Source organism: Vipera berus, assembly GCF_964194415.1.
Source record: "Vipera berus genome assembly, chromosome: 4".
Classification (NCBI taxonomy): Eukaryota; Metazoa; Chordata; class Lepidosauria; order Squamata; family Viperidae; genus Vipera; species Vipera berus.
Genome location: NC_138206.1, coordinates 51,928,550 through 51,954,138, shown reverse-complemented (window position 1 = coordinate 51,954,138; position 25,589 = coordinate 51,928,550). Strand labels below are relative to the sequence as shown.

General features: G+C 38.4%; 1 protein-coding gene across 2 annotated transcripts in view; it reads left to right on the top strand.

The window, feature by feature from the left end:
- Window positions 1–25,589, top strand: part of GRIK1 (glutamate ionotropic receptor kainate type subunit 1) — a 159,448-nt gene that overhangs the window by 75,020 nt on the left and 58,839 nt on the right. For both annotated transcript variants that reach the window (XM_081326438.1, XM_081326437.1), the window contains exons 3-6: window positions 10,344–10,601; window positions 16,390–16,571; window positions 20,405–20,458; window positions 24,703–24,876. In XM_081326438.1, the coding sequence (XP_081182564.1) occupies window positions 10,344–10,601; window positions 16,390–16,571; window positions 20,405–20,458; window positions 24,703–24,876 (668 nt within the window). The remainder of the gene's footprint in view (window positions 1–10,343; window positions 10,602–16,389; window positions 16,572–20,404; window positions 20,459–24,702; window positions 24,877–25,589) is intronic.

The following is a 25,589-nucleotide window of genomic DNA, read 5'->3' as shown; positions in this document are numbered from 1 at the left end:
CATTGTGTAATTATCTGAAATGATTCAGTTTTTTGTGTAAGAGTTAAAGTAGTTACAAGTGCTGCAATATTGAAATATCTAGAAAGCCACATTAAACTTTTCTTGGCTAATATTTAGCTTTGTGATACTAATAGATTGTGACAGAAATTCAAACATTTCCTTACTTGCAAATAGAATTCTTTCTACTATTTTGAGTATGTCAGGATTTTAAACCTTAATTTGCATTCTTAATAGCATCTACATCCTAAAGCTCACCACCAGAAATATTATTTTTAAAGAGATATTTAATCTCTACACACTTCCCTTTGCCTATGGCATTGTTGTGAGGATTTGCTATATATTTTCAGTTAAGCCCTTCTAATTAAATGAAAGTATTGACAGAAAGATTTCTAAAATATAGACTTGCTCATAATGATATGGGCTGAAGTTTATTTCACTTTTCCAAGTGTGGTATTCTTTAGGTCTATCCCCAAATCCTGTTATTTATGCTGGATAAGAATTTTGGAAATGAAGACCAACACTTCTGGATTCTACAAGATTGGAGAAGATTGGTCTGCATTATAAGTTCAGCCTTAAATGTTTTAATCTCAAAAATATAAAATTTAAAAGTAGAACTGAAGGGTTTAGCATTTAAATTAACAATAAAGGAAAAAGTTAGATTTAGCTCATTTTATTTTAGAAAAATAAAAACTGCATTTAAGCCAAATAATAATTACATGCCTCACAACAGCATGGCAAACATGTTAAATATAATGGCTCATAAAACTATTAGGTATGCAGAACTTTAGAAGCCATTATTTATTGAATAAATTGGCAAACAGATCCTCCCCCTTCTCTGTATACTGCAGTCTCCATTTTGTTTTTTGATGAGACAAGACTTTTGGTGTATTGTTACCTTTTCCAGAAAAAGATAAATTGATTAATTACCTGTTTGTCAGGCATCCTGGGGAACCAGATAATAAACAGCTAAACGTGTCTAACAATTTGGGAATGAAATATAAATACTGCGTGAAGACACAATTGTTCTCCTCATATCTTTTATATCTAATCTTCTCTCTGCCCACTCTCTGTTGATTGCAAGTACTTCACTTTTGCTTATGTCATTATATAAAGTACCATGTAAGCTTATGGCAACAAATAAATAATAAACATGTTAAAAAAATTAAAAATTAGTAATATTGAAGGGAGATAAAATTACAGTTTTGTAATTCTATTGAATGAGCAGCTAGGCTGTCACTCTTGGCCAATAATCTGCTATAATTTTCTAAATATTTGTAGGCCTAAACACTTGGCTTTGGGATCTCATGTTGTGGAAAGGAAATGTTAATAATTTATTTATTTATTTATTTAGTTATATTTATATACCGCCCTATTCCCTGAGGACTCAGGGCGGTTTACAGGGAATTAAAAATCCAAAATACAAAAATTAAGAACCAAATTAAAAAATATTAAATTGACCCTGTAGTCGATTAAAAAGAACCCCAAATTAAAATTTCTCCTCAGTCTGGGCCCGAGTCTGGGCTAATGAACTTTTAAAATTATAACCTGGGAAACAATGATTATAAAACATTAACTAAAGACTTGAGACTATAAATATAAGGTGCAAATTGTTAGAAATTGATCTGATTTAAATCCTTTTAGCTTTTAAGGATAATTTTTCATAGTTTTAAGTCTCCTGGACCATGAATGTAATTTGTCACAAAAAGTACCCATTAATGTTATATGTTTTGGGGTTAATACAATATGCACAATTCATTAAAATTATCATGAATTCAGCATATGTTTTTAAATGCTAGTAATAGGTTGCTCTTTACTTTTTTGTTTTATTTCATTGCTTTCAATCTAAGAATTCTTAAGTTTATTAAATTCATAATCATTATTGTTTTAAAGTGCTATTGAACTGTTATTAGATTTATTTTTTAAATTGTTTGTTTTTTGAAAATTTAATATTTTTCTAATATATTTAATTTCCTAAAACATATCATTTATAAATTCAAAATTCTTAATAATAATGGAACTGTTTTTAATGTTTTAATGTTGAACATTTTCTTGTTCTAGTTGAGCAGTTGGCTTTTACATAGTAGATTAATATATCTTATTCAAAATCAGCCATTATAATCTTTTTTCCATTTTCTACTTAATTTCCTTTGTCAATTTGGATTATTTTTATTCCAATCATACCTTATTCTTCTAAACTAAAGAGCCAGCTATTGCAATTTTATACTATGTATTGTACTAGTACAATTATTTCAGTTGTTTTATTCATATTCTTGTTTTATCCTCTTGTTTTTACAGTTGTAGAACTCTAAAAGTTCTAAACAGTACTAAGTTCTTTTTTTCTCTCTGTAAAATTAAGGGTTTTCATAATTGCACCCCAAACCATTTGTATTTCATGAAGGCATTGCCACTGTGCCTTCTAATTTATATCTGATTACTTATTTTATTGATTTATGCTCTGAGATCAAACCAATTATATATGATTATATAATTGTCACTTCAACAGCTGCCTGCAATTAGTGCAGGTTCGCATCCCACCAGGCTCAAGGTTGACTCAGCCTTCCATCCTTCCGAGGTAGGTAAAATGAGGACCCAGATTGTTGGGGGCAATAAGCTGACTTTGTAATAATGCCGCTTGGGGGGTGGGAAGCCCTAATAAGCAGGCATATACATAGAATGAAGGCTATTGCTAAGCACATTGATTTGTTCTTTAAATTGTAAGCCGCCCTGAGTCTTCGGAGAAGGGCGGGATATAAATGGGATTAAAATAAAAATAAAAAAATAAAATAAAACAGTGGGATGTGCGGCATATAAATTTAATAAATACATCTGAAGAATGATCCCTATTTTTAGTATTTCAAAGTTTTATTAGTTTCTCATTAGAGGAATAATTAGTTAGGGTGAGGGTTGTAAAGTAGCTTAGTTTTTATCTTGATAAAATTGCACGTCTCAATTTTTCCCCCAGAGAATGAGGTGGCTGGATGGAGTCACTGAAGCAGTAGGCGTGAGCCTAGATGGACTCCAGAAGATGGTAGAGGACAGGAAGGCCTGGAGGAACATTGTCCATAGGGTCGCGATGGGTCGGACACGACTTCGCAACTAACAACAACAACAACATGCATTTTGAAGGACATTGTTCCTAATTTAGCTTTACAAAATTAAAATTCCTCTTAGTTTAGTATCTTGGGATTCTAGGATGTGTGTATCCAATGTCCTTATCATATTAAGAAAAATTGTTCAGACATTTAATTCAAACATCCCAAATACCTTTATTCTAAGTATATATTAGAACCATTCTAACCATGTAATGTTATGAGCTTTACTGGCAATAACATTAATGTAGAACATTTGCCTAGACATTACCTTAATTTGATCAGACATACCTGCTGTATGTATCATAATGAAGATATAGCCTTCTCTTATTCTTTTTCAGCTTTTGCTTGATTGGTTTTATTGATGACTTAATTGTGTCAGGAACTTCTTTAGAATTATGAGATGTTTTAAGTACAATCATATGCCCTTAATTATCTTTGTTGTCATTGGAGATATATAATAAATCACATGAGACTTAGCTATTCCTTTATTTTATGTTTTTATACTAGGCCAGCAACTATATTCCTGCTATACTTAAGGTAGCTTACCCTATTATATGAATCCCAATCTTGTATTTATAAAGACTATCAATTTCTGTATGTCATTCAGTAAAAATTTGTTAGAGCATCTTTAGGCTACTAAAGTATACCTCAAGTGTCTCAATGAAGCAAAAGGTAAGGTTACACCTTATCTGTAACATTTAAATTATTGTTCAATATTAAAATTGCTAAAATTATAAACTTGCTGAAATTTGAAAGATAGGAATAATAATAATAATAATAATAATAATAATAATAATAATAATAATAATAATAATAATAATAATAATAAATAGACTATATCGTAAAAAGGGGTATGAACTCTGGCTATAACATATTATTTGAACAGTGGTTGAAAGGATTGAAATTCACATTACATTATAATTTAAAAGAGAAGTTTTATAAAATGATATACCATTGGAATATGACTCCAAAAAAATTATCTGGAATATATAAAGGTAGTTCAAATTTTGTTGGAAATGTGGACAATTAGGAAGGGTCATTTTTTTCATAACTAATTGCCTTGTAAAAAAGCCAGAAAATTTGCGGTTCAGATACATATAATGATACAAAGAATTTTAAAGACTAATATTCAATTAGAACTTTTTTGCTGGTACTATTAGACAATTAGAAAAAGTTATGGAAGATTATTTTCATATATGATTACCACTTTGAGACTACTATATGTGCAAAAATGAAAAGACTCTGAAATACCCACAATGGAGAAATAAATGGTTGGTGAAGAGGATGGAATTAGCAAAGATGTCAACATTAACTTGTTTGCTTAAAGAAAGATTAATGACTACATTTATTAGTGATCAGAAGTCTTTAATGGACTTTTTGCTGAAAAAAAAGGGAACTGGTGATTTGTGGATTTGATGATTAGAAAGGATAGAATACAAAAATAAGGAAATTATGATGTCATCATAGAGAGGATAAAAATAGAAATGTACTTATAACTGTTAATATTGCCACTTCTTTACTACATTTTTCTTTCTTTTTTTCTTTCTTTCTTTTTCAGTTTCTTATTATTTCCCCCTATTCAGTTTGTCTTCAGTTCAAAATTTGCACTGCTTTTATTCTGCTAAAAACCTCTTAAAAATAATAACAAATAAAATAAACATAAATAAATAAAACTCATCTTTATAATCTCCTCCAGGCTCATTAGATTGGGGTTGGATAGGAAAGATCTAATACTGGATACTTATTTGTTCAATCTTCCCAGTGTAGATTGAAAACTGACATTTTCATTAATTTTACTCAATATCTTATTCTCGACACATATATTATAGCAGGACTTTTCAAACTGTATTCCACAGAACTCTGGGGCTCCACAAGAATTTGATGGGTTCCACAAGAGAAAAAAGTTTGCCCAAGCACAGCCAATTTTCTATCACCAGAGAGTGGACTTGTAATTTGATTCTGGGATTAGAAACAATTTGAAAATTCCCTTATTATTTCATTGTGCCTGTTAAAGAACTTCTGAATTTTCAAGGAAGAAGGGACAAATGCATAGCCTCCAACTTTAATCAGATTAGTCTGCTGATGTTGCCAAAAACATTAGCAAAGTAATTTAATATGCTCTAGGTGTATAACAGTTCTATGTCAATCCTCTGTCAACATCTTGTAATCAGTTTCTGAATCATCTTGAATAATTGTATTATGCTGGCTGATCTTGGTTCATAAGAACAAAATCAGGTGGTGTCCTAGATGAGTACCTATAATACCCTCAATTCAGGAAATGACAACCCACAGAGCACATACAATCCTATAGCACTCTTTCACTGTACTGCCAAAATTGGGCAACAAAAGCAAACAATAGCCCAACGCTGTGATGACAAAATAAAAGCGATAGTATAGGCTGATTTTCTGAGGGTTTTGAGTGTTTAAAAGAAGGGAAAATAATAGTCAGGCTCAAATTATCCTACTTTGGAAACATTATGCCAAGACCTAGCTTTCTGGAGAAGGCTCTACTGCTGGGAAAAATGGAAGGAAAGAGAAGACCACAACCAAGAGAAAGGTGGATAGAGTGGTTATGAATACACCATTGGAAGACCTGAAAGACCAGATTAGGGACAGATTGTCATGGAGAAAATCTATCAGTGTGGTCTCTAGGAGTCAAAAATGACTTGCACATAAGTCACTCAATGCACATTGATTGCACATAATCAATCCATCAACCAGTCAAAATTATAGAGTAGTTAAATCAAATCTTCTTAAAAAATAGAATGGTATCCATTTACCGTATATACTTGAGTATAAGCCAAATTTTTCAGCCCACTTTTTGGGCTGAAAAATCCACTTCGGCTTATACTCCAGTGAACAAAAAAAAGAACTTACCGAGGACTTGCGCGCGACCGAGGCTTCGGTGCTTCCGGGATCGCGCGCACCTCTCCCAAGCCGCCGCCGTCCGGAGACCTGCCGAAGTTTGGGGAGGTTTGGGGAGGTGCGCGCGCACGCACCTCCCCAAACCTCCCCAAACGTCGGCAGGTCTCCGGACCTCCGCGCCCTGCCTGCCTGCTTCTTTCCGCTGTCTGGCTGCCCTACGATGTAACCCGCTTCATGATAGAGTGCGACGCCTGCAAGGACTGGTTTCACGGCAGGTAACACAAAGCGGTCATTCTCGCCTTTCCCTCCCCACCTCGCCCGCCCGCTCGCTTTTTTTTCCCTCTCAAGCATCACTGGACTGGGCCAGGGAAATCAGAGAGAAGCTGGGCGTGCAGCGTCACGGCGATGGCTGGAAGCCTCGCCCAGCTAGAGACAGAGAGGAGGGAGGGAGGGCGCGCGCAGGCAGAGAGGGTTTGGTCAGGGTGGCGGCGGCGGCGGACGTGGGGAGCTGAGGCGCCGTCCAGTAGGTAGAGGCCGTTATGGGAAGGAGGCGGGAGAAGGGACGTGTGGGGGAAGTACGGGGGCCGTGTAAACGGAGTACGTGCGGCGCCGCACGGGTCTGATAGAACTGGGCCGGCAACGGGTGCTTGTGAAGCGGCTGAGGGCTGGCTAGGAAGGGGGCGGCGGCGGCGGCGCTGGCGCTTTGCGGGTGGGACAAGGCTCGAGAGAGAGAACATGGCGGAGGCGGAACCGACCCCGCCGCTCCCTGCAGGGGAGAGAAGCCGGGCAAGCGCTGCTCCAGTCCTCGCTCTTCTTCCCTCTCCCGATTTTGCCTTCCTCTCCAAGATAAGTTCGAGCGGTAGGGGAAAGTTAGAGCCCCTTTCCGAGGCCGCCCCTTACTTGGGATTGTTAGGCGAGAAGGCGACGTGGGCACGGAGGAGGAAGTAAGTCGCGCTTTACTCGTCGCTGCGGGGCGGGGAGAAAAAAAGTTCTTGCCGGCCGGACTTGGATGGCGGCAGCGGCCTCAGCTGGGAGCCGCAGCCCCGCCTAGTCCGGCTGAGCTGAACCAGCTCAACACAAAGCGATCGGGCCTTTCCTCCCCCCCCCTTTCCCTCCCCCCTCCCGCTCTAGGGCAGAGATCCCCTTCCTATCGCTCGGGGCCTTTCGTCTCTTTGGCTCGCCAGGGCTGGAGCGGCAAGAGCGAGCGGCAGAGGAGAGATGGTGGGCTCCTGGCTGCCGCTTCTGCTCTGTGCAGTTTTCCAACAGGCCTTTTTGGAGAAGAGGAGGCAGAGGCTTGCGGAGCGCGGATCCAGCCTCCGCCAGCGGCAGAGGCTTGCGGAGCGCGGATCCAGCCTCCGCCGGCAGCAGAGGCTTGCGGAGCGCGGATCCAGCTGGCGGCAGAGGCTTGCGGAGCGCGGATCCAGCCTCTGCCGGCGGCAGAGGCTTGCGGAGCGCGGATCCAGCCGGCGGCAGAGGCTTGCAGAGCGCGGATCCAGCCTCCGCCGGCGGCAGAGGCTTGCGGAGCGCGGATCCAGCCTCCGCCGGCAGCAGAGGCTTGCGGAGCGCGGATCCAGCTGGCGGCAGAGGCTTGCGGAGCGCGGATCCAGCCTCCGCCGGCGGCAGAGGCTTGCGGAGCGCGGATCCAGCTGGCGGCAGAGGCTTGCGGAGCGCGGATCCAGCCTCTGCCGCCGACAGAGGCTCGATCCGCCGTTCTGCAAGCCTCCACCGCCGGTTAATACCCTGTATTCAGCTCTGGGAAGTGGGGGGAAGGGGGAGAGAGGGGGAGTTTGGGAGGAGGGGGAGAGGGAGCTCCACGGTGCAAAAATAAAGCCCTGCCGCTCTTCGCGTTGCTTGCCCGACTGGCTGTCACGGGACCGCACGGATCGCCTCGCTCCCACCGGCAGCTGATTCCTTCGAGTTTGGTCTCGAGTGATTTTGCATTTTCTCCAGTGCTGAAAGCCACTCGGGGAACTTGAGTTACCGGCTCCCCGATCGCTCCACCCTCATCTTCTCTTCGTTCCCGCTTCCCCTTCCGAAGGTTCCTCTCGCCGTCCGTGACTAAAGTCCCACTCCCACCCCCCGCGGCAGGTTGGATCCCCCCCAACTATCTTGAGTACCTCCTAGAGCCCCGCGCTGCCCTCCCCCAGGCCACCGCAGCCGGAGAGGACGGCTCTGAAGTTCGATATTCCGCCCGTAAGTCGCAGAGGGACCCCGGGTGTTCATAATTGATCCATAAAAACCTAATACCGAATAATAATACCGAATACCGATACATCAATAAAAAGATCCAATTTGATTTTCCCCCCCGCCACACACACACACACACACAGGTTGGAGACCCTCCGACGTGGCTTGGGCACCCAGAGGCTCCCGCTGCCCCCTTTTCTCCACCGGGCGAGAGAGGCAAAACGTGCACCAGCCCTGCCCCCATCCACCTCCAGTATGGATGGCTCTGCCAAAAGAAAAGCAGCCGAAGAAAGCCTCCCATTGAGAGAATGGGGCAGTGGAGGCTTGCAGAACGGCGGATCGAGCCGAGGCTTGCAGAACGGCAGATCCCAGCCTCGGCTTATACTTGAGTCAAGAACTTTTTCCAGTTTTTGGGGGTAAAATTAGGGGTCTCGGCTTATACTCGAGTCGGCTTATACTCAAGTATATACGGTATATCTGGAGACAATATGTCAGACAAAATTGTTATTCGTAGTTATACCTAAAAATGTTTGTGTGTGAGGAAAAACTGTATATTTCCACTGATATTTCAAACTCTTTTTAAATATATTGTTACTTTCTGTGTGTATACAATGCAGAAAATGTGTTTACACAGGATAATCCAGAGTAGAAATTAGAATTAATTGGAATTAGTGTATCTATGATTACATGAAAATGATAAAGCAATTACTCTTATCTGTTCATCAAGATATATTGAAACCTTTACTCATAAATATTATATTCAAAATTGGGTTTAGATCAATAAAAAATTGTTATAATTGTTTTAAAAATCTGAGCTTAGGTCTTTTTTTGAAAAATTCTCAACAAACATAGCTGATTAAATAAACTAAAATTACTAGATGTTGACGTTTTAAAAACTTGATTCAATGTTTAATACTAGTGTACCTATAATTAATATTTATTTTATTTATTTATTTAATTCAGTTTATATACTGCCCTTTTCCCGAAGGACTCGGCGGTTTACAGGGCAAAATTAAAACAGTACAATATAAAAATTAAAATAAAATTAAATTAAATCAATAGCCCTAAAAAGTTTAAAATTAGAATTTAAAAAACCTTAAAACCCCTCAGTCCAGGCCAGATAACTCAAAAAGCCAGGTTTTTAGGTCCCGGCGAAATGAACAAAGGTCGGGGGCGATCCGGAGTTCCACCGGCAATTGATTCCATAGGGCAGGCACGCCCACAGAGAATGCCCTCCCCCTGGGGATCGCCCGTCGGCACTCCCTGACCGGCAGCACCCTGAGGAGGCCCTCCCTGTGGGAGCGCACAGGACGATGGGAGGTTGATGCTGGCAGCAGGTGCTCCCTAAGATAATCTGGACCCATGCCATTTAGGGCTTTATAGGTCATCACCAGCACCTTGAATCTCACCCGGAGGGCAACTGGAAGCCAATGCAGCTCGCGGAGAAGAGGCGTTATACGGGAGTATCGGGAAACTCCCATCACAACTCGCGTGGCCGCATTCTGCACCAGCTGAAGCCTCCGAGTGGTCCTCAAGGGCAGCCCCATGTAGAGACCATTGCAGTAGTCTATCCGGGAGGACACAAGTGCATGAGTGACTGTGCGTAGGGCATCTCAGTCCAGATAGGGCCGCAACTGGCACACCAGGCGAACCTGGGCAAAAGCCCCCCTGGCCACGGCTCCTATATGATCTTCCAAACTGAGTTGTGAGTCCAGGAGGACGCCCAAGTTGCGGGCCCTATCAATGACTTTCTGTTCTTAATTCCATAAACATCTCAGTAAAATCAAAATATCTTGCCAAAGTGAATATTTTTCTGAACTCCCATAATTAGATTAAAACAAATTATGATACCTTGGGTAGCAATTTACCAAGTATTTATTCTTAGAAATTATTTCACTGCTATTGCACTGTTATATATTTGTAACTATTTTGCCATTCATAATTTTTTTTATTTAATAAGTATGTTATTATATTCTTGGCTGACTCATATCTTCCATCAAAAATGGAAGATTTGAATCCAGCCCAGTTTAAAGGTAATGTTTAAAACCATTTTTTTAATTTCTCTTATTTATTTTGTATGATGAATTTTGTACCAGGAAGCATCATTGGTTAATTTAAAACAGTGAAGCACTGATAAGTACATAATTCCCTTTTTTCTGCTGGGTAATTACTTTTCCCTCCTCCTCCCCTCTCTCTCAGCATGTGACCAGCTTGCTCTGGGGGTAGCTGCACTATTTGGACCATCCCACAGCTCATCAGTCAGTGCAGTACAATCTATCTGCAATGCACTTGAAGTTCCACATATTCAGACACGATGGAAACATCCAACAGTGGATCTCAAAGACTCTTTTTACATCAACCTCTATCCAGACTATGCAGCCATCAGCCGGGCAGTTTTAGATTTGGTGCTACATTACAACTGGAAGATAGTAACAGTTGTATATGAAGACAGTACAAGTAAGTACCGCAAAACATTTAAAAATATTATATTAACAGAAATACTCCTGATTTTCTGCCTGCATAATTATTAGATCAGAACTTGTGGAAGCATTATGCCTTCTTCTGCTGTATTCACCATAAACAACTATGGTTGCAAGAAGACCAGGCTGGAATTAGTCTTCAGCTACAGAAATTCAATGGGTGCCCTTGGGCTAATTATTGACACTCAGCCCAACTACCTCTTGCAAGAAGGAAAAATCACTTACCACTCACTTACCCCACTCATCTCTACCTTTTAAGCTGCCCTTCACTCTGCCACTGATGCTAGACCTGTTGCCCCCACTATCACCAGCTGACCTTCTCTGTCTTCTTCTTGCTACCCATGAAATATGCCCAGCTGAAGCAGCTGCTGCTCTTTGTGAGGCCTTCGTCAGGTCTTTGTGACATCACCACACCTTGCAAGGCTTCCAGGAGACCTCCATGATTCTTCATAGTACCTCATCACAGAAGTCTCATGGAGGTGCTTATTGTTTAAAAACATTATTTATAGTTGTGCTCATTATGCTTTTTGTTTTGTCTCATTACTATTTGATGCTGGTTATATCTTTTTATGGAAAATTTGTCCTTTAGATACTTGCCTGGGGATAAGGTCCTTTGTTCTAAACAGGAAATAACCATTTACACAATTAGGGATGAATTGGAGGCACAATAACTATCACTAGCACTTAGACTTATATACTACTTCATAGTGCTTTACAGCACTCTCTAAGTCAGACATGTCAAACACAAGGCCCGGGGGCCGGATGCGGCCCGCGAAGTGGTTTCATGTGGCCCACAAAGCCATCCTGGAAACAGTGAGGGAACAGCCCCCACTGCCTTGGCCCTGGCCCAGAGACCCTCCTTCTGCCAGAGACCCTCAGATCTATCCCACTCCTGCCCAGGCCCCCATAAGGCACCCTTGATGCAAACGATGTAGAGCTGGCCATGCCCATCCAGTAGGCCATACGCACTCTAACCATGCCCACCCAGTAGGCCACGCCCACCCTGGCCATACCCACCTGGCCCCGAGGGCAACCGCAATGCTGATGCGGCCCTCAATGAAATTGAGTTTGCTCTAAGTGGTTTACAGAGTCAGCAAATTGCCCTCAGCAATTTGGGTCTTCCTTTTATTGACCTCAGACCCTAACCCTAACCCTCAGATGGATGGAAGGCCGATTCAACCTTGAGCCGGTGAAAATCAAATTGTTGGCAGTGAGCTGAATTAGCCTGCAATACTGCATTCTAACCACTTAACCACTGCCAATAGAGGAAAGTGGAATAGACATTCAATCAAGTAATCCATAGGTTCTATTTTTATTTTTTTCCTGAAGGTTTGTCGGCCCATTTTTGTATCTATTGTAAATCTTAGATTAATTTAGGAATATCAAATTCTTTTAATGATATTTTCCCTACATAGCACTTATATATTATTTATTTGTTTGTTTGTTTACTTTTCTTTAGTCCAAAGTAGGGATTTGAATCCAAACTCAGACTCTATTCTTGAAACGGGAAGCTATGAAATATCAGGGAACCATATCAAGGGACAACATGTCTGAAATTTATCAGGAGGAGGAAAAAAAACCACCCAATGATATTAACTACCTTCTCCCTTCCCAGCATGCAACATATAGGAGTGGGAAGCCCTGTTCAAATCAAAGCTAGAGCATATCGCAAAGGGATAGATCCCTTCTAATCCTAATGACAAGATCACATTTGCATCAGACGGGCTCTCATTTACTTTTGGAGCTAAATGGGGAAAAAACCCAAAAGGATAAGGGAGGAGGCTGAAAAGTAATACAATCTCTTCTTCCTTTTAATGTATTTTCTTGCCACCCCACCAAATACATTTGTAGATATGAAAAGAGATCTGTAGGCATTATGGATTAGACTTTTCCTTAATTAATCCATTTTCTCCCATTAAAATTTACCAGCAGCTATAATGTGTATTTTTCTTCCTGAGGACACCATATGATAAAGGATATTTTTGAGCCAAGAAGTCTCAAACAGTAATTACAGCAGATATTACTATGCATTTCTCTGTTATTATAACTTTCAGGAATGATTAAAGAGCTTCTTTGGTAATAGAAGCTTAAGTTAGCCAAGCTGTCGATTTGCAGCCAACTTGCATATCTCCCCTTATATTCAAAGTCTTTTCAGGGGCCCCACAAACCTGATCCAGCCAAAACCAGATTTGTTTAGTGCTTCTACAATTTTCACTTCAATAGTCATAATGGTTTGTATTTTTTATTAGCTTGTGGATGTTTAAAAACTGAAAGAAGAAAATCAGCCTACCAGGAAAAAAGTCAATTTTATCAGTTCAGTCTGAGGCCTTGAGCAAAGACAATAGCTGGCAGGAGAGCAATCACTCCGGCACATCAGAGTAACTAGAGTGATACTTTATGCTGTTTTATACATCAGTTTGCATTCTATTAGTGCAGTTCTTATGCTGCAGATGTTAAAGGGAACCATACAAAGCAAAGTAAATGGGTCCATTCACAAATCTGCTGAAGATTCATTGCCATAATTGCCATTTTTAAAGGGTTCTTTTAGGCAACTCTTGCTTGTATTCAAACTCTTTCTTTGCAGGCTCTCTTTTGACTTAATAGGAAAAAAATCTTAAATATGTATGTGCACATATATGCACAAAGGAAGAATTATTTCCATGCATGGTTGGAACAAACCAAAGAGTTCTATACAGATAGTCCTTGACTTATAACTATTTGTTTAGTGGCAGTTTGAACTTACAATGGTAGTGAAAAAAGTGACTTAGGACCATTGTTCTCACGACCATAACAACTTCCCCATAGTCAATCAAAGTTTGGATGCTTGGCAATAGGCATGTATTTATGATGGTTGCAGTTTCCCGGGGTCATGTGATCTCCTTTTGCGACCTTCTGACAAGCAAAGTCAATGGGGAAGCCTAATTCACTTAGCAACCATGTTACTAACTTAACAATTGTAGTGATTCACTTAACAACTGTGGCAAGAAAAGTCATAGACAGCTGTTTTGCTTAGCAATAGAAATTTTGGGCCCAATTAGGCTCATAAATCAAGGACTACCTATATATAGTCACTGAATTTAGCAAACCAGATCCATTCATGTTTGTAACCAGATTGTTCACCCTTCCTTACAGTTAAGCTAGAAATATTCAGCTTGAGATTCTAGACTACATCTGTCTGCCCAAGATACTGAATGTGACCCCAAGAATTCTGCAAAAGTTCTTATCAGATTTTAATTTTAAATATTGCAAAAGAAGAAAATAAAGAAGAACCAGTTTGTTCTAGTGGTTAAGGCAGTAGGCTAGTAAGCAGGAGGCTGTAAGTTCAAGTCCTACCTTAGCCACAAAAGCCAGCTGGGTGACTTTGGGCCAGTCACTCTCTCTCAGCCCAATTCACCTTACAGGGTTATTGTTGTGGGGAAAACAGGTGGAGAAAGTGTGTTGAATATGTTTACTGCATTGAGTTATTTGTAAAAATAGTAAAGGTGGGATACAAATAAAATTAAAATATTAAATATCATTTTAGAAACTGCAGGTATCATGTAAATAAAATCAAATTCCATTTTAAATGTGCTTCTATTTTTTTGGACTGGAATATCATTTAGGTTTAGGTTTAGTAGCTTTCTCAATCTGAAAAAAAGGTGTGCATTCGGATGTAATAGCAATAGTAATACTTTTGGTAGCAACTTTACTTTTTGAGGAAATATACAGAATATTCAACTGTGTGTACTTTCTCCAGCATCCTTTCCACTTTAAATTTCTGCATTTGATACCTGTGCACTATTTTTCCTGTGTAGCACCTCATTATGTTTTCATTTCTTATTTAATTGTTTACAGAAATTTCACAGAAGTAATGCATAAAATGGGAAGTTGTTTGTCAGCTCTGGTACCGACAGTCACCTTGTATAGACCACCTTATTCCCTCTGTTTCTGTCCTTGGCCAAAGCTAGCAAAACATCAGGGATTTCTAACCTAGTTGTGCCATAGTTTAAATGTACGTCCCATCCTTTACCTTGTTAAAAAGGTAAAGGTTCCCCCTCACATGCGTGCTAATCGTTTCTGACTCTAGGGGCCGGTGCTCATCTCCGTTTCAAAGCCGAAGAGCCAGCGCTTGTCCGAGGACATCTCCGTGGTCATGTGGCCGGCATGACTAGACGCCAAAGGCGCATGGAACGCTGTTACCTTCCCACCGTAGTGGTCCCTATTTTTCTACTTGCATTTTTTACGTGCTTTTGAACTGCTAGGTTGGCAGAAGCTGGGATGAGTAACAGGCGCTCATTCTGTTACGCGGCACTTGGGATTTGACCCGCCAAACTGCCGACCTTCTGATTGACAAGCTCAGCGTCCTAACCCACTGAGCCACCGCATAAGTCCAATCTTTCTGAGTTTCATTCCCTCTATAACCTGGGAGTGACTGTTCCACTTCTCCTTTGCTAAAACCACCACCATTATGTCTCCTTCATTTTGATATCTCCTTTTGAACCTTGGATTTCTGGGGCATCATTTGGCTGACTCCCTCATCTTACAGCCTATCTTGGTATTGCCGAACCTGGCCCTCTTCAAGGTGTATACAATTCCAACTTCCAAAATTCCCTAGGCAGCAGGGCCATTGTCCATGGTACTAAAGACAACATTTGGAACATGCCAGTGTTCGGGAAAACTGACCAGCAAAGAAATTGAAAGCAAAACATTTCCATATTAACAGTATGCAATTAATAATGTTTAAGAGTCAATTAATTTTACATTGCTATCCTTAGGTCCTTTTTCCCCCTTTTCTTTCTTTATTTTAATCAATAGATAATTCTTTATTTGCTATCACTTTCTGTTAGTTATATGTCCCTATTAAAATAAAAAAGTGCAAAAAAATTAAAAAAATAAAAAATATTGCTGAGTATTGCAACAGTTCACTTGCTGAATTTTTTATGAAATGTTATTCCATTTATTTACTATTTAATTGATCTTGGATATTTAAGAGGGTTTTTTATTGTAATACTTAAACTAGGGTGTACTTATATGAAACACATGAGCTTCTGAAATATTTTTCCAAAGTTTGTCATTAAATTTTGATTTTTTTATGTCAAATAAAATTATGAAATATACAACTTAGATAATCACCATTCCTAATGCAAAGATAGCAAATTTGTCATAGTCCTTCCCACTGTTTGGCTATGGCTTTCTATATATTATTCAAAGTCTACATGGGGATTGGCCTTGCACGCCCTGTTTTAAATAATAAAATTCATTTAACAACAACAACAAAACCCCTCCCACTGGCTGGAAAAAATAAATTAAGAGGGAAAGCTAAAAAATGTATTTGTCTGATAGTCCTATAAGGTCTATATGTAGAAAAAGAGTAAATACTATATAGCCCTAAAATAAATTGATGCATTTTCCAGCCAGTGGGAGGGGTTTTGTTGTTATTAAATGAATTTTATTATTTAAAACAGGGGTGTGCAAGGCCAATCCCCATGTAGACTTTGAATAATATATAGAAAGCCAAACAAAAAAATTTCCAACAACCCCAGTAAAACTCTGTGATATAGAGCTTTCCCAAAAACCTTGTTTGAAAGCATATCTCATAAAAGTTCAGAAAAGGGAGAAAAAGAATCTATAAATTTTCTCAATGAAAGATGTGATCAGTCTATCAAATTAAGCTTTTAGTTGGTGCAAACCTGAAATTTATTGCAGGACAGTGAATTTAAATGCTGAATATAAATGGCAGCAAAAATTCATTAACCAGAAATGAATGATTGGATGTCATTTTCTAGGTCTAATTCGTCTGCAAGAGCTCATCAAAGCCCCTTCAAGGTATAACATTAAAATCAAAATACGCCAATTGCCCTCTGGAAATAAAGATGCTCGGCCATTACTCAAAGAGATGAAGAGGGGCAGAGAGTTCTTTGTGATATTTGATTGTTCACATGAAACAGCAGCTGAAATCATGAAACAGGTAAGCAGGAGAGAAAGGCCCATGTCATCTGGTTTGCAGTTGCGGGAAAGCACAGAATTATTTGGCGGGGACGGTGTTAAGCTGCTGTTGACTACCATAATCGCTCTCTGAGAGCATGAAAATTCTTTCAGTCTTCCTGACTGAAGGAGAAATCCCTTTAAAAGTTATGATCAGTGTGTAGAAGATACTGAAAAATTGCCCTCTGGGATAGCACTCATCACAACAGATATAAAGATTATGCGTGTCATAAGCCTAAGCACTATCTAAATACCCGATTCTGTACATTTCGTATGGCAGACATCTGATATAAAAAATGATGGATGGCAATAAATAACAAACTTAATTTTGTCCAACTGCTAGTGACAGCTATCCTAATATATAACTTGTTCCCCCATGGGGTCATGCTTGACAGTGAAAAGTTTAAAAATATTCCAGAATTTGTTGCATGCTCCTAACATGTATTTTTGCCAAAGCTATATCCTAGGTTTCAATTTTATGGATACAGTTTCTTGTTTTATGAAGAATTATATTTTGTTATTGTTTGCCTGGGAGCTGCTAGTGTGAGCAAGGTAAAGGCTGCAAACAAATTTGTTCAAAATTGTGGCAGGTTAACAATCAACGACATAAACACAACTGCAATAGGCTGATGCGGGCAAAATCAATAATTAAAATGGGAGGCCTCTTGGTCAAATAAGTGTTGACAGGTGGTTGAAATCTTATCTCTAGATCAAAGTGTCAAGACCCATGTCTCTGAGATTCAGATAGTTTACAGTTAAATGTTTAGCTGTCTCCACTGAATCCTATTGTATTTTGTATTATTAGAATCCTTTGAACCTTTGAATTTGTAGGAAAAAACTAAAGCTATTTGTACACAAAGCAGTTATTCAGGCATGGCTGAGGCAACATGTGTCATCACTGATGTTCTGTCAGCACATGATGTTGTTTGATGACTGAAAAAATGCTGTAAATTACTAGTGAAGAAATTAATTAATATTAGCATTTGGGATGTGTGTATACACACACACACACACACACACACACACACGCCTGCTGAGAATATTATTAATGATTTAAATCAAGCTAATCAAAAACATAAAAACCCATATAAACAGCAATGATTTATCTATCTAATGTAAACTAGAATAGAGGCCTCATTAGAAACTTCTTGAATTTTTTTACGGACAGTGATTATAAACAGATGCAAGGTTATCATAATGTGTCGAAGTTATATATCATCTAGACAAGACTAACCTGTTCTGTACATTTTCAAGGTAATATGAATAGCTAAAGGAATTGAATTTTCTATAGCGTTAGCAATAACATGATTGATATCTAAAATAAGCAAAGCTATACATTACAGAAAGCAGTATTCAGCTTTTGGTATATTTTAAATTCTGAAACAAATATTAGTTGTTTAGCCTAATCACCTAATAAATAGTTTATCCCTTAATTTTATAAATAATTCCAATCATTCTAAAATACTAATATAAACCATGTATAACTAGACTTTTTAACTCTCATGTACATTTTTTATTTTTAAATTTCATTGGTCTACATGTTTGTTTTGCAACACCAGCATACATTGCATATGGAGTCTTTCTCCGTAGATGTTTGCTCCCATAAACTGTTAGGCAAAGTTCAAGATAACTCAGACTGAATACGGTATATTATTTCATAGTATATATTGTAACAATTAGGGAGATGTTGAAAATACCTTGAGATGTTGAAAAACCGAACCTTTAGTAATCTTAACATATGCCCAGGTAAAAGTTGCTATCAAGATTATTGATAGTGCATACAGTGAAAATTCACTCAATTATGAATGTTCATTCAAGAAAGAATTCATGACTGAGTGTCATAGTATGTTCACAAAACTTACTCAGATGGAGAATATAGAACATATTTGAAGCAACATTTTGAGGAAGCCATATAGGGAAGGAGACTTACATGTTTTATCAGAATGGAGGCTGGCAGAAAGTAAAGACGATGTTGCTCCATTTGGCATTGTTCATGCTTATCATTAGCATGCTGGCCTTGACAGAATACCTCTGAAAAATGTGACTTCATCCCAAAGCCAATCGCTAGATGTTTCTATGTGCATTAGAATGACAGCAGCTTCCTTCCTACTCTTTCCACAAAGTGCAAATGGGATGCCTATATTAAATTGGTTACTCTGGGTAGATAATAAAGAAATGCTCTCTATTATTCTTTCATTACATGGGGATATAGGATTACTAAGTGAATGCCGCAAAAATCAGTGACCTGCTGTAATTACCTTAGAAAGTAGGAAAGGTCTGTATATGCTGGTAGATACTTTGATTGATTGATTGATAATACCTGAAGCATATGCATGATTCATGATATCATTATTATATTATTAAAATGTAGACCTCATCGTTCAGCTTTGTTTTATCTTATGAGTACCCAAAGGGACCCTTTGGAGTTCCAAGCTATAAATATTCCTGAATCTTTTTGTGGCTTATCCAGTTATGTATTTTGTACAGAATATCTGATTGTTCTGTCAACTGGACTACCATATATTTACATTAAAAGCCTGAACATAAAAAAACTGTTCCATGATAACAGTATAAGGCTGTCATCATGAAAATACAGTCAGTCTGCACGGTAGATGGAGCCCAGACTTCAATACATCAGCCAGCTATTTGCTGTTTTGAGGGTTAAAACTGACTGCTTTCCCCAAATTAAACATTATTACTTTGATGAAGCTTTACCTAAAAATAAGCAAGCTTTATTGGAGTAATAATGTTTAATTTGGGGAAAGCAGTCGGTTGTAACCCTCAAAACAGCAAATAGCTGACTGACGTATTAAATAAAGCTGGTTCCAAATCTTAACTTAATCATACATAATGGGAGGTTAGCATCCTGTTGTGGGTTTTACATTTCTCATGTTGATTTTATTAGTATAATACAGAACATTATACAACATGTGCTAAGGATTCAAATATTGTCTTATTTCATTGGTGTTCATTTCTATGCCTCTAATTTAGAGCAAACAAGACATGTATACTACCTGAAGAATAGCGAATGGCAGCTTCCCTTGTTGTACAAAGCCAGTCAAATTATTTAGCACCTGGTAGGGGAAGGAATTCCACTGACACCCTTTCTTTTTCCTGGCAGTGTAAATGCAATGATAATAAATTTAAAATCATTGCTGTTATATCCTGACATTCAAAAGCCACTTCCTCAGGTAGCTGTTTTATTCTGCTGACCATGAACTGCATCAAAGATTTTTACTTTGATATTTCTACACTCCAGGTCAATTTATTTACCTTAAAGTTAAATCAAAAAGTCCTCATCCAAAGGACAGCAGGTGATGATGACTTGTCTGTGGTTATCATAATTATTGCAAAGCCATTAATAATATAAATAAATAGGCATAGATTCTTCAGCTTCATGCATACTGCCCTGCATTACTCCTTTGCGCTATTCCATAGTCTATGAGGATAATGTAACAGTGTTGTTTGATATATTAGACCCTGGGGTTCCACTTACTGGGATTCTTTAGACTGAGGCAGAGAGAGAGAGAGAGAGAGAGAGAGAGAGAGAGAGAGAGAGAGAGAGAGAGAGAGAGAGAGAGAGAGAGAGAGAGAGAGAGAGAGAGAGAGAGAGAGAGAGAGAGAGAGAATAATGTGAATGTGGACAATTTTCTATGATTAGAGCTTTACTTCTGGCTCAGAAGAATTTTTTAAAAAAACACCTGATGGATTCTGCAGTCTGAAAGAGTTTAAAAACTGCAGCATTACAGAATCAATTATTATTACCTGTGCTGTGTTTTTCACTTTGGTTCATCTCCCCACTTTGTTCTTTCTCAGATTCTCTCCATGGGAATGATGACTGAATATTATCACTACTTTTTTACAACTCTGGTAAGATACTTCAGTTACTCTTTGTACCATTACCACAGAAATAGCTGAAGAGCTTCTTTTATGTACAGCCATAGTAAATTTCAAAAAATAAAATTCTGCTAAAAAATGACAGCAGCTTGTAGTCAGATCTTGGCTTGGCATATCCATCACAATCAGCAATTCACTCACTCTGTTTTCATCTCTCTTCAATCTGCTAATTAATTCAGTGAAGAACTCACACTTTAATACTGTAGCATATCCTTGAAAATATTGGGCAGGAGGAAAAGACCAAAGTTACTGGTCTATTAAATTTGTAATGATTTGGTCATAGAGTAATTATCCCCAACTAGGAACTCTAGGAACATGTGATCAAGTTGGCTCTAAACAATACACTTTTATAATCAACGTAGATGGAGTATGTCCAGTGGGTGAACGCTGAACTAGCCTTCCTTAGGTTTTCCATAGGACTTCTTTAAAATTGAGGGATGGGTCACAAAATCAGACCAGTATCCTTAATTGTTTCTGTTTATATTTTAACTGGATTAAAAACACTACCATTGTTTAGGTTTTCAGTATGTTATTGTCTTAGAGCAATCCATATTATTCAAGAGTTTTAGTAAATGAAGGCAGAGATGTTTCAAAATGAAAGTAAAGGCAACTTCTCAAAGAATTAGTACATATCAGTGGGTTATCTTTTATGAACAAAAGTTGACTATAAAAACCAATATTGTTACAAAAACCTATTTTAATATCTTTTAAAATTATTATTAATAATTTTCATAAATGTTACATTCTCACATTGAGAAGACATTTAAAATAAACAGAAAGAACCATTTCTTTTTTTTCTTTTTCTTTCCTCACTGAATTATTTCTATCATTGTGAAAAATGAGAATGTTCTACAGGTTGTCCTCGACTTATGATCACAACTGAGCCCAACATTTCTGTTGCTATGTGACTTTTGCCCCATTTTATGACTTTTCCTGCCACAGTGGTTAAATGAATCACTGCAATTATTAAGATAGTAACACAGTTGTTAAGTGTATCTGGCTTCTCCATTGACTTTGCTTGTCAGAAGGTTGCAAAAGGTGATCATATGACCCCAGGACACTGCAACCATCATAAATATGAACCGGTTGCCAAGCATCTGAATTTTGATCATGTGACCATGGGGATGCAGCAATGGTTGTGTGAAAAACCATCATAAGTCACTTTTTTCAATGCCATTCAGTTCAATAAATGAACTGTTGTAAGTTGAGGGCTTCCTGTAATTAAAGCCAGAGCATACAGTAGTATCTGGATAAATGGATGGATGGAACAAAACTAAACATATTGTATTATTTGCCTATGAAGGATAAAAATGCTAAATATATGCTGCTCAGAGCAGCTCTAGATAGATGAGAGAGAGAAGGGGGGAGTGGGGACGGGGATGGAGAGAGAGAGAGAGAGAGAGAGAGAGAGAGAGAGAGAGAGAGAGAGAGAGAGAGAGAGAGAGATTGAAGGGGTTCCTAAACTTTTTACCATCAGAGCTCCTTTAGTGTAATTTTAATATACACAACACCAAGATGAATACAATTGAACAATGAATACAATATAATGAAACCCTGAGAAAGGTGGATTTGTTGTAGCAGTATAATTAAAAGTCTGCATTTCCTCAAGGGAGGAACACCTTACAGTTTGGGAAAGCCTGATTTCCATCATCTGAAAATGTGCTTTGCCTACTATAATTTATTATATATTATTATAATTTATTAAACAATCACAATATTCCAAACAATGGGAATGGTTAAACAGTTGTCAGACAACACTGATAATATTGTTTCATGAAAATTAATATAACTGGAACTATAGATTTTTACTATAACAAGACATTTTTCATGAAACAAATTTCACACCCTAACAAATGATTTATACTTTTTCATGTTGTGTTATTTATGACATGATGTTGAAATGTGTCACACAAATTAATATCACATAAATTAGTCCTTATATTCCTGCTTTGCTCACCTCTAAATCACATGGAACTGCTTCTTTGCTGATCTAATACATACATCAGATAAATTGACAATAATTTACCCTTGTAGCAGGCAAGAGAAATGCTGAGCTTCTAAATTGTAAAATTATATTGTTTATAATGTTGTTGACTTTTTCAAGGGATGAACCAATCAATTTGTCATGATTCTCTCTCTCTCTCTCTTTGTGTAAGTGTGTGTGTGTGTGTGTGTGTGTGTGTGTGTGTGTGTGTGTTTGTAGCAGAAACATTATTATAAAAATGTTATAAATTGGCATATATATTCCAGGGCACCTTGCTTAGAATATAATATTGCAAATATCTGGAGTTCCGGGTTAACACAAATATCTATGATATCTAATAAATCATATTCAGCTCATCATTATTTAGATTTAATAATATATGCAGTGTCTAGAAAACTTGGTCAAAAATATATATTCAATATCAGTAGGGATTTGGCAGAAATTGTGAAAGGCAAAGATCAGATTTCACATTTAGCTGTATTATTTCAGCTTTAAGTTTACATGGGTGGTATTTGTTGATAGAAAATAGTATTTTCTATTTTGGACAATTTCAGTTTCTCTGCTCAAAGAATAATACAAGGATAATTAATTGGAAGCTACATAATTGATATAAAGCCCTACTAACCCAGAAGATCTGCAGTTTGGCGGGTCGAATCCCGAGTGCCGCATAACAGAGTGAGCGCCTGTTACTCGTCCCAGCTTCTGCCAACCTAGCAGTTTGAAAGCATGTAAAAATGCAAGTAGAAAAATAGGGACCACTACGGTGGGAAGGTAACAGCGTTCTGTGCGCCTTTGGCATCTAGTCATGCCGGCCACATGACCATGGAGATGTCCTCGGACAAGCGCTGGCTCTTCGGCTTTGAAACGGAGATGAGCACTGGCCCCTAGAGTAGGAAACGACTAGCACACATGAGTGGGGGAACCTTTACCTTTACTTTAGGATTAATGGAGGAAGCCTTGCAACTGTTTGACTTTCATGTGATGAGGAAATACATGTATATTTTGAGAAGTGCCAGATGAAATGTTAGGAGATGCTTCTCCAATAGTACAAATCTATAACCCTTTTATTCCATATTACACAGGAACTGCAGGAAAGATGAGCCAGCTCCTTCTGCTTTTACATTTACTTGAATACCCAAACCTCCATAAAAATCTATTTTTTTGTAATTGGTGTAGTTTTGTTAGAAATATATCGGATCCTGTCTCAGCAACCCTTGACTTGGATGAGGTCACTCTGAGGTTTCCTCAGTTCCACGTTTTTATCATTTCAGAAATTAATGGCTAGTATGTCAATAGTGATGATATATTAATTTAATCAAAGGGTCAATGTTCATTTCCTGTGATGTGAGCATGGTTGCAATATCCAAATATTAGCTCAGTTGAGATAAGTATTTCTAAACCTTGAACATTTTCAACAGATAAGATTTTCAGATTCAATGAAGACACCTTTTCCTAATAAGATATCTCACAAAAGTATTGAACTTGATTTCCTCTTCTGGGTGACGTGCTTTGCTGCCTCAGGCAATTGGTTTGTTGTGATGTCAAGACAGTTGGCAGGAAGGCTTGGTTAACCTGGCCCAATTGGCAAGTACACCATCACTGGCATCAGTGGGTGTCAGCCTGAGGGTATATTGCCCAAAATTTGTCATGCTGACAGTACTTGGAAAATAATTTCTGACTTGGCCTTTTGCAGGAGGGAGGGGTAGCTTTCTGTCTGAAGCATTTTATAGAAAGACTTTCAGTGTTGGCCATGGCAAGCTGTGGAATGTGAGTAGAAAAAGAGGAATCCCAGAACATCTCATGTAAAATCTATGTATAAAGAGGTCACACTATTAATAGAACATGGTGAAATAGATTGCATCCTGGTAGGCAAAGCAGTGACACAAGACTGTGTACTTTCCTCTTATTATTTCAACCTAAATGTTGAAAATTATTAAGGGAACATGAATTGGAAGAAGATGAGTGTGGAACTTTGGCAAGAAATCAAGGAAAAGAACATACACATAGCCTAAAACCTCATACATGCTGGCTCTTCGGCTTTGAAACGGAGATGAGCACCGGCCCCTAGAGTCAGAAACGACTAACACGCATGTGCAGGGGAAACTTTACCTTTACCTTTTTAACCCAGTGTGGTACTTTCATACTACTAGATTGAAATAATACAAAATTATTCCTTTTATCTTTAACACCTTGGTTTTTTTTCTTTTGTTGTTGTTGTATCACCAAAAAAAAGGATTTGTTTGCACTAGACCTGGAACCCTATAGGTACAGTGGAGTCAATATGACTGGATTTCGTCTGCTCAACATTGACAATACACAAGTGGCTTCTGTTGTTGATAAGTGGTCAATGGAAAGATTACAGGCACCACCCAAGCCAGAGACTGGACTCCTGGATGGCATGATGACTGTAAGTGACAAAACACTACCTGAAATGAAACAAGAAGTTATATTACTTTAGTGACAAGCAAATTCTAAGTGAGTTAGTGAGATAAAAAGCAATAACTTGAAGATTATTGCAGCTGCTCTGTGTTCATAGGCAAAGATATGGTTATATTAACGAGCTGCATAGGATTTGGAGCATCTTTGGAACCAATGCAATTGCAGTCATGTTAAACCAATTGAAATCAGGCTGCAAACTGATTCCTTTTAAGATGCAATTAGTCCAAAACTTCTATAGGGCAAAGTGTTTTGTACAGAAAGAAAGTTAGGAGAGGCTAGTTCAGGTAGATGAAGTTCATGCTGTATTTTTATAGATGGCTACAATTGAGCCATAAATGGAAATAATTTTGCAAAAAGTAGCCTTAATGCCTTTGAACAATTCTGTAGTTCTTTGAACAGTTCTGCATTTTCAGCAGTGCTGTAGAAAGTGAGACAACCCAGAATCTGCTCTTTAGAGTACAAGGCAGTGTTTACCTGCAAATGCATTGAAAACAATGTTAGTCCAAGAATTTCTGTTATCATAAGTGCATGATGTTTCACTTAATGACTATGCCTCTTAATACTCAAGTTGCTGGTACCAATTGTGGTCAGCAAGTGAGGGCTACTTGCAGATGCATCTGTCTGATGTTGTTCTTATATCCTAAAGTCTTTTCTCTTGCATCCAGTATTCTAAAGAAAAAA